General features: G+C 39.3%; 1 protein-coding gene across 1 annotated transcript; it reads right to left on the reverse strand.

Annotated features, from left to right (window-relative positions):
* Window positions 1–139: 139 nt before the first annotated feature.
* LOC140935782 (synaptotagmin-7-like) lies at window positions 140–7,222 on the reverse strand. The gene is made up of 4 exons (XM_073385345.1): window positions 6,943–7,222; window positions 5,402–6,171; window positions 1,304–1,418; window positions 140–837 (listed from the first exon to the last, which is right to left on the reverse strand). The coding sequence occupies exons 1-4, from the start codon at window positions 6,986–6,988 to the stop codon at window positions 530–532; spliced, it is 1,239 nt and encodes a 412-aa protein (XP_073241446.1). The 5' UTR covers window positions 6,989–7,222; the 3' UTR covers window positions 140–529.
* Between the last annotated feature and the right edge of the window lie 3,035 nt (window positions 7,223–10,257).

Here is a 10,257-nt window from a genome sequence, read left to right on the forward strand (position 1 = left end):
TGAACTTATCAGCTGCAGGAGCTGGTATCTTAATGATTAGCTGTCACCAAACAAACTGTTGTGTCATGTGTCAATCGAGAAAAGTCATATCAAGTCAATAGTCAAGTGAAAAGTATGATAATCAAAAGAACAGTCTTGATGAAAATTCCACCCATTTTTTATTATATTGTTTGCAGTGGAGGTGGGGCGTACACTTTGGCTCCCCATTTCAATGTAATTAAATAGATAAAACTGTTGATTAATTACATTCATGACTCCTAGGTCAAGTAGCTGAAATCTCAGCTGACCTTTTATAAGAAGAGGGTAGATTTACATTTTCCGATAATTAAATTAGCATGATGACATATTTACAGCATAAGAATGGAGTAGACCACCGTATCTCATACATAACTCATCACCATGTGAAACAAATTCATGTTCTATGGGTATCTTGATGTAAGAAGTTTATTCTTAGACCTTGTTTTAATAACTGAGAGTATGAGATAGCAGTAGTCTTGGAAAAATTACAATTTTCACATTTTAATTAACATCAGTAAAGTTGTAGTCTGTGCCACTGTGCCACAGGCTTCCTAGGGTTGCCCATCATATCTGTCCAGTGCCGCAATGAGGTTCCTGTGGTACGGTACCCTAGAATAACTTGACCAATCATTTCATTTTGTGTGACACGGTCATAGTCCATTACAGTAAATACGAATGTAATGTCTCTTAGTTTGTCGACTGGGACGTGAAAAATAAAGGATTCATTCCACACTGGATCCTTATTTCTTCTCTTTATGGTAGTTTTCTTCTTGTCTAATCGTTTTCCTCCATGCATGGAGTAAATCTTCACATAAGGATCTAACATTTGAACAAACAATTTTATAAAGTCATGTTTGTGGAGATTTAACAGCTTCATAATTTTTTTGTGGGTAAAGTCAGATAAAAAATAATATATCTGAGTACTTGGGATAGAAGGACAGGATGTGTGTAGGGTGTAAAACATAACCAGTTAAAACACATTGTAGCCCAAGAAATTAAAACCTGTTAAATATTTTGAATGGTGTGGCATCTGCATCCTTCAGGTTTACCTTTCACTTCAAGAATGTCTCAGATCTAAATAAATTTTTTCTCAGAAAACCAAATAGCACCATAGTGACTTATAAAAGAGGTTTCGTTTAAATGGGTGCAACGTAACTGCTTGTTTACAGCCCCAAAAGTTAGGACTATGGTAACAAGTTCTGTTATGGACTGTAGGAGTGAAAGGGTTACAACTGTCACACTCATAAGATTTTTAAAGACATGCAACAGAGACTTAAAATCTTACCACAAGATCCAATTAAGTCCATTTTCTTTAATTTTGCGGCTTTCATAACAACCACCACAATTCTGTTATTAGTAGGTTGGTACATCATAGATACTAGGAGATCACCCAGGTGTTCCTGTTGCAATTGGAACAGATTGATTGTCAGAAAATACATGGATATTCAGAAGAATTACGCTAACACACACTCTCTGTGAGACGGACATCCAGGGCACCTTTTCTAACTCTGATGAAGAGCATTATCTGCTGTTTACAAAGTCCATGTCTACCTAACAAGTGTTTCTCCCTTACAAATTTGTCTGCCATGAGAGTTGTCTGCTCTACAGGTGTGTCTACCATACAGGGGTGTCTTTCTTAAAGAGGTGTCTGCCATAGAGCTGTCTACTCGGCAGGGCTGTCCGCCCTACAGGCATGTCTACCATACAGAGGTGTCTGACTGACAAGGAGTCTGCTTAGTAAGGCATCTGTCCAACAGATGTGTCTGCCCAGCAGAGATGTCTACAGAGGTGTCTGCTTTAGAGAGGTGTGTCTACCTACCATCTGGCTAACAAGGTTGTGTGCTTTAAACACTTGTTTACCTTACAGGGGTGTCTGCCTAACAGGGTGCCCACCTTACAGAGGTGTACGTTTAACAGGGGTGTCTGCCTAACAGGGTGCCCACCTTACATAGGTGTATGCTTAACACGGTGTTTGCCAAACAGGGATTTCTACCTTAGAGAGGTGCCTTAAAAGATGTTTACGGTTCAGAGGTACCTGCCCTGCAGGGGACTTTGTATTAGAGAGGTATCTACTGTGAAGGGGTGGGTACATTACCAGCATGTCTGCCCAACATGGGTGTCTGCCATAGAGAGGTGTCTACCTTCTAGGACTGTCTGCCCTACAGGGGTGTTTACTTTACAAGAGTGTCTGTCTAACAGGGGTGTCTGCTTTAGACGAATGTGAAATGTGTGTACCTTACAGGGACATTTGCCTAAAAGGAGTGTTTGCCCATCAGGAGTTTCTACCTTAGAGAGATGTCTGCCAGCTCACAGGGGGTGTTTGCTGTAGAGAGGTGTATACCTTACAAGGGTGTATACCAAACAGCTGTGTTTGCTCATCAGGAGTTTCTACTGCCTAAAAGAGGTGTCTGCTGTGGAAAGGATGTACTTTACAAGGGTGTTTGCTTAACAGGGGTATTTGCCTATCAGGAATGTCTACCTGAGAGAGGTGTCTGCCTAACCGGGTGTCTACCTTAACAAAGTGTCTGCCAAGGTTGCCTTACAGGGTGTTTGCCTTAGATGGGTGTGTACATTACAAGGGTGTGTGCCTAACATGAGTGTATGCCCATCAAGGGTGTCTCTGCCTTAGAGAGGTGTCTGCATGACAGGGATGTCTGCCTAATAGGGATGGCTTCCCTACAGTGTTGACTTCTTAAAAAAATAATAGAGGTTTGTGCCATACAGAGTTGTCTACCAACGGTGTCAGCCTTTCTCACAGCTTTCTTCCTAACATACATGGGAGTCCTGTCAAAGCTATCTGCCAAATGGAGATGCGCACTTACACCTAGTTTCCTCTGTCCAGATCATCAACAAATCAAATACAAATCACACATTTCATTAATTTTTCAAGACAATTTTTTTGCCTTTCATTTGGGTTACAGCTGTTATTTACGAAATAAAGTTTAAGTTGTGAAGTAGAGCGGCAGGCTGGATCATTTAATATCATAGTGTACCCTTTATATAAGACAAGATCAAAACTCTGTGATTAATAGAGCAACCAAAATTCATCATGGCTCTTGTTTAATTTATAAGACAACCTTCGATCTAAATAAATCAACAAGACAGTTTCAATGAATCTTTTTGCTAGGAAACAGTCTCCACCATAAAACATTTTTCATTAGCCCTTGTTTCAATTACACCACATTTGATGTTTTATTTACTCAAAATCTCCTGTCAATCCATTGATATATTAAGTGTGCGAAAACTGTATCTGAAAAATAATCAGATCATAAGGCAACATAGTGTACTGTTTTTGACTTGCTACAATAGCTTGACTGATGAGTGAAACAAACTGTCGCTCATTCTTTTTAACGCATATTTCAGGCAGTCAATGTTTTTCTTTACTTTTTGAGATCATATGTCTCCCTATGTAAACATTTTGGTTTTGTTAACATAAATACGTATACACCTACGCAGGGTAAATTAGATTTGAAATGATAGCCAGTGTCAAATGAACCTTTACATTATGCAATTTTAATTAATAATTACTTTTCTCAGACAATTGACGGTGTCCTTAAGCTACTTATCTCTCTGCAAGACTGGTAGTTGCCGTACAATGCATACTCACGATCAGCTGGCTCGTCAAAATGAATTGGGTCTGTCAAGTTGCTATCTTTATTTCATATATAATTTAGATATATTTTTTGTCTTTTTGTATTTTAGGCCTGTAACTTTCTGATGTGCTACATTTTAAAATGTACATTGTTTTAAAAATTAAATGACTTTTCCATGACTCCTGCCGAGGTTATGAAAGATTTTTGATCATTAATTTTTTTATTAAAAAAATTTGATAAAGCAATTTCAACGCGCGAAAATAGGTATAAAGATAAGCAACTGAAATAGAGAGGGATTGCTTAAGAGTATATTAAGAGTATATTCCGGAATGTAAAAGTGATTCTTTTATAGAATAAAAATCAATCAAAGCTTTTCGCACCGAATAACACTTTTTTAGATGTAAAGGTCTTAAAAATGTCGCTGGCAATATTTTATTATATAGCCCCATCTTATACCGCAGACTACAAGCAGTCTATTCTAAATAGAATATCCTCGGGCTAAAATATTGAGCATTTATCTTTAATTAATTATGCGCAAAATTTCTTCTCAGCGTGAAGCGATAGATTTCCTTCATTTACCTTCAGTTTAGCTTTTCCGACCTTTTTGAGGGTGTTCAACATCTTGCTTAACGTGAAATTGAAGCGAATATTCTATGATTATAAAATGGAGAAGACCGCAGGGTATATTTTCATCTAAGTAAGTTCTTTATCTCTCTCGTAAACACTCGAATATTCAGAAATATCGTTAAACTATGTTTTACATGTATTATACCGAAATTGTTAATTATTTTTTTTGTCTTCACATGAACAGCCCACACAGTTAGTAAGACGTGGCCGGCGATGTACTGGTTTATTTATAATTATCATTAATTTCCTCGTGGATAAAATTTCCTTTCTGGACTGATAAAAGTCTTAATATCTTTAATTTTACTAATCATTGAATGGGAAAATTTAAGATAACTTTCAATGTCTTTTTCCCCTCAAATTACTTTTAAAAAAATGTTAATGTATTCATAACTGAAGACAATTACTATATTGTTGGGGCTACTGAGTTAAGTGAAAAACAAAAATAGTAAATGTGAAAATATCTGTTTAAACTGTAAGAGGATCAGTATTTTAGTTTTGATTTGTGCAATGTGGATTTTCCATTGATCAGATGTTTCTCAGTGGTGGTTGAAACAGAGCATGTTAGTTCGGTCAGGCTTCAGATATTACAGCTATATCCGGTCAACTTGTCTGTAAATTATTAATTTAATCTCTTAGTTTTATGCCAAAGTTATTTTGTTATTGTTTTGGACACTTTGATCGACTCTTATACGTTTCCTTGCTCTTTAGACCTAAAAAAAATTTTTCGTACGCTACTTAAATTTCTATCCAAAGTGTAAAATGCGCCACATTTTAAAGTATTCAAATTTTACATTAAAAACGGCATTATGCGGAAAGTACTTCAGCTGCGAAGATAAGCTATCCATCTGCCACGATGTATTATTTCTTTGATTAAAATAATACCCGAAAGCGTCCTTTTATCTGGCGAAATGGAAAAATTAGGACAAACTATGGAAAATAATTTCCTCTTTTATCGAGGCGTCAGAATTCATTTTTTGTTATTTTTAAATTCCAAGGAACACCTTTTTCGTAGTCTACTTCAAATCTAATTTTATCGCTCAATGAAACCCATCTTCAAAACTACAAGATTAAAGATAAGGCGGCATTTCGTTTGCACGAAACAAAAATAGTGGTTATTATGCGTGAAAAACGCGTAAAATGATCAAAGCAAATATATAACATACCTGGCGTTTACAGGGGTGAAGGTCCTTGCAAAATGTGAGGGTGGTAGGCCCCAAGTCTATGTCACTTAGCGGGATCTCTATTTCCCCAATAGGATCGTTTCGCGAGAAACGATCGTAGTCCAAAACTTGTAGATATAAAGTTCGACTCAGTAACTTATTGTGCGGAAATCCTTCAAAACGAAACACTTCGTTCCATATGGGATGAAGGTTTTTTCTCTTAATCCGAGTTTCCATTTTGTGTTTCTTGTCTGGAAGAAGTAAAATTTTCACAAACGGGTCACTTGTACCGCTGAAGTCCTTGGCTGGAAGACCAGTGGCTTTGAGAATCTTCAGCGTAAGGACCATTTCTCCTGAATCGTAGCTGATTGAAAAGTAGATCTTTCCAAGGTCTTCTTTGTTAGACGATTCAAGGAGGGGTGGTTCTGGAGGAATAACGATACTAGAAACATTGGGTTGTGGGGCCTGCACGTCGAACTCTTGAGGAGGTGGCTGGGAAAATTTCAACGATTTCTGATACCCGGGTGAATCGACCCGCTGTTCCGGTGGAGAGACGTCTGACAGCGAGGAATATTTTGCAAATGCGCGGTACTTGTGTCCTGGGATTCCATACAGTTGGGAGTCCGAAGACGAGTCGTAGTCGCTTTCAGTGCTACCGTCTGTGCCGTCTTCTGAGCCTTTCCAGCATTTGTAACACCAAGCACACAACACGGCAATGCTTCCCAACGATACAACGCTTGCAATAACAGCTACGATGTTCGCATTGAAGATTACTGTTAAAAAAAAAGGGGAAGAAAAGACGATTTAGAAATGGAACCTTGTTATTTTTGTTACCCGATATGAATTACATGCGTGACCTCTTTCTTTCTCCCCAATATAAAATTAGACTCACTCGATGTATATTTGACCGTTAATATGGTTGTAAAATCAGCTTATTTCGTTCAAGTTGGCTGTTTATATTCTTTTAAAAAACTAACAGAAACGGTCAAAATATTGCCATTTTTTAGGACCATATTGTTCATTTCACAGGCGTAAAGAAAAGGCATTCAAAAGAAGCCATCTAAAAGCGAAAAGAGAGTATTCAAGGTTGATTGCTTCCGGTGAAATTAACAACAATGAACAACAGTTTGTTCTAACGAACTACCTTTTACGCTTGTTAACTTTTTTTTTCGAATTGTGCTGGTACAATCGTGTGATTCTTACGCTGAAAGATTAAGGCTAATTAACTCTTCAACCTTCGAATTTCGTTACCAGATAAGCCAAACATAAACATCAAATCGAGTTCATCTGCACGTTTACTAATTTCCCTTCTGTAAATTTCCGCCAGATCATTCCTAACCGTCGATCTCAACAGTAAAGAAAATCAGAGAGGCGAAATAATTTAACCCTCATCCACGAAGGATGTCTACGATTATAAACGAATCATCACCTTGGAACAGGCAGATGATCAACTGAACAAAAAATTGTTCTTGTCTTGGCTCTCGACGACTGTAGCTTCATGTTATTTGAAAAAATTAATATTACAAAGCCTGGTTAATACTCGCCTGTGTTGTCCTGAGACGCGTGTTGTTGAACGCTATATGCAATCATGTTTATGCGCTGTTATGATCCATTTCTGCACTTCCTTCGGAAACATCCGATTCTCTTTTCACCCCACAAAACTATCATCTGCGATACCTTATGCTCCCTCAAGAGCACTAAATATTTTTTTACAGTTTTTTTCACCCTGAATAATAATTAACGCATTGTTCTCCATGGTGACGTTAAGCTTGATTGGCAGATCGGCAAAAAAAGATTGGCTCCAAAGCGGAAAAAATTGCGCCAAATTAGCATGAATATCCAGTTGCCGCGCCAACACAATCATTTTCGCTCAGAAAGACATGTTAATGAGATTATAGATGGAGCTTCATCTTTCAGCCTTTTTGATGATCACACTCTTTCATTAAGCCATATTGAGAAGTTGTAACCCGGGCATGGTTTGCATAGTTTGAAAATTTGCCATGACATAATTTATGCTGCGCTAAGAGGCAATATATCCAGAGGGCAAACCATTTCAAGAGGTCAGAACAAAATTCCGCCTTCCTTAAGCAGTGGGCCATATAGACAACGAGAAACAACAAGAAACAAAGTAGTTTTAACCGTTTTAGCTGCAAAGCTTTCATGATTAATACTGATCGTCATATCGAGCACAAACTCAGTTCTCTTTACAGGTGCAAACATGTACAATGTGTGTTATTTCGTATTGTGGGCGTAGTGAAAACGCATTCAGAGGAATGTTATTTTAAAGCAATCAAGCAAACAAAACAAAAAGGAAACTAAGACTACAAGGACGCGTTTCCTATTGGACGTGACGCAAGAACTGTCGTCAAAACGAAGTGTTGACAAGTACACTTTTTCCTTGAAGGTTTTTAAAAGTGTTTTAAAAGTATGTAATGGGTAAACCGGATCAGCTGTCTAAGTATTAACTACTTCACATTGTGACCGCGATGGAGTGGAGGCTTTTCTACGGCTAGAAATGTTCAAAAGTTTCCATCGATTTCGCTGGTTAAGGCTTCCGAGGAGCATTTCCGGAGCTTTCGTGGATAGAAAAAGGGCTGGGCTGAAACTGATGGTATATAAAGCCACTAGGCAGGCAAGACTTGTAAAGTTCTGACACTCCCTATCAACCTCGCTCCCTGGGTTCTCTCCTACCCGCCCTCCGTAGGGCAGGTAGGAGAGAATCCTGGGAACGAGGTTGGCTCGCTAGGAATGAAAATACGGTTATTATTATTATTTGTTAATACGATTAACGGCTAAAAGTTTTAGCCATTAGGCGCAAAGATTACAATGTTTGGCTTTTTCGCGGATAACGGAACCCCATAATTAAGGTCGTCTAACTGCGGACACGCGGACTGCCGTCTTCAGGCATTTTCTTTACTCTCCATAAGGCAACCAAAAGCCATAGTGGCTCTTGAAGGAAACTCAAAGATGGACACTGCAAAGCCGTTTCCAGCTGTTGAGATGGCTCTCAGATGGATCGATGGCGGGGAATATTCGTCACTTTGGGAGTACAATAAGTTGCAGAGCAGCTGGGCCCTGTTGTTGGAAGGCCGATTAGCGCTAACGGGGGGTAAAATTTTAGTTCGTGTTTCTTTTTCTTTTGTTCAAAAGCATTTTCTCGGATAAGTTTCTCAGCTTTTTTTAGAGCATCCAATCACCAAAGTGTAGGCAAAAAGAATTTACTTGAGTTTGCTGTTTAAGCTTTCATATCTGAATTCAAATTTCGCACAAACCCTGAGTTATCGTAGCCTGCGAACAGCAGACGTATTTCCGGTCGTCGCTTCTCTCCCTCCGAAAAATAACTGGAAATACGTCTGCTGTTCGCAGGCTAGGGTTATCTTAACCCAGCTTTGAACCAGTCTGCTACACAGCCGTTTTTAGAGTCGTCACGCAACGCTCCTCCTCACTAACTGCGTTGCGTGACGACGCTAAAAACGGCTGTGAAGCAGACTAGCTTTGAACCGACCCGACCCGACCCATGTTGTTGCTAAGAAAAGTAATGCTCGTTAGAATCATGTGCTAAATGCTTCGTTGTCTTTGCATTTTTGCCAGTTTTTGAAGGGGCTTGGTGGCAACCATGCAACCAATTGCCCAGACTGTCGATTGAACCTAATTGTTGTAAAAATTTACGACTTTTAGCACAACAGTGCGTTGTAACAGTCGGAAACGCACTAAAACTTTAGTGTGGACGCAAATCGATCGATGCGTTTTCGATGGCAACAAAAACGCATACTTTTGAAAACGCGTTAGTGTGGAGAGGGCCTTAGAGCAACAATGTTTGGAAAAAAACGAAAAACGCGTTAGTGTGTACGGGGCCTTAGGCCCTCGTTGCGAATCGTCTCTTGTAACATCACCTCTGTCATCGGTGCATTTCGATGTGACTGTTTTGGCGATACAAGTACGTTCTCTCCTTTATGGTTCGTTAATATAGGTGTTGCTGTTGCTTAGCTGTTGCGTCTCTTGAGCAAGGGGATCCATCCTCCTGGAGTTTCAGTTCGGTAACCGGTCATCTCGCCACCAACGAAGTCGCCACCAAGAAGTCGACTCTTCGCCAACCAACTCGCCACCAAGTAATAAGTCTGTAATAACCGAGGAGTTTTACGTTCTTGGTGGCGAGTTGGTTGGCGGCGAGTGAACTTCTTGGTAGCGATTTTGTTAAGGGGGCGAGATGACCGTAAACCTTGAGTTCCGCCATCTCTTCTGTTGTCATAATGAAGATCAGATTTTAGAACTAACTGGACTGTTTATATTCACTTTTCACCTCTGGAAAATAATTTTCTCAAAGGTCCAGCTGGGAACAGAAAGGTCAGAAAGCACAAAAACAGGTGATAACCCCTCAGTTTCTCCGTATCTTTGCTTTGACTCAGCAAATCGGAGCTGTATCAGGGGAATGGGGAAAAACATTAAAAGCGAACAACATCTGATCAACTGTCTGCGAAACAAATTCAAGATCGACTCACCGGCGGGGTCAAAATTATCTATCAGGAGACGCTGAATATAGCATTGAAAAACAAACAGACTTCTTACTTCCCGAAGCCGTGTCCCACCCTAAATATAAGCGACAACAAGTGATTGTTACAGCACTTGCCTGCTCAACATGTCGGCTACGCAGGGTAACTTCTCGCAGTCATCGTGCACGAGGGTCAATTTAGTTTCGTGAAGCTCGAGTCAGCTTGAGAGCACTGAAACCAGAAGAGGCTTACACACTTTATTTAGAATGCTTTATAACTTATATTTCAAAATGTTCTTTACCAACGCCACTTCTTAAAATGGCTTCTATATGATATTGAATTTTTGACATGTGACTGTTTTTATGTCAA

The sequence above is a fragment of the Porites lutea genome, chromosome 4 (assembly GCF_958299795.1).
Source record: "Porites lutea chromosome 4, jaPorLute2.1, whole genome shotgun sequence".
Taxonomy (NCBI): Eukaryota; Metazoa; Cnidaria; class Anthozoa; order Scleractinia; family Poritidae; genus Porites; species Porites lutea.

What these genes read in the sequence shown, in the direction of transcription:
- LOC140935782 (XM_073385345.1), bottom strand. Translation starts at nt 6,988, where the DNA reads ATGATTGCATATAGCGTTCAACAACACGCGTCTCAGGACAACACAG. An exon ending in CGCGTCTCAGGACAACACAG is followed by an intron (nt 6,172 to 6,942) that starts GCGAGTATTAAC and finishes TTTTTTTAACAG; the next exon opens with TAATCTTCAATGCGAACATC. An exon ending in GGACTTAATTGGATCTTGTG is followed by an intron (nt 838 to 1,303) that starts GTAAGATTTTAA and finishes TTCAAATGTTAG; the next exon opens with ATCCTTATGTGAAGATTTAC.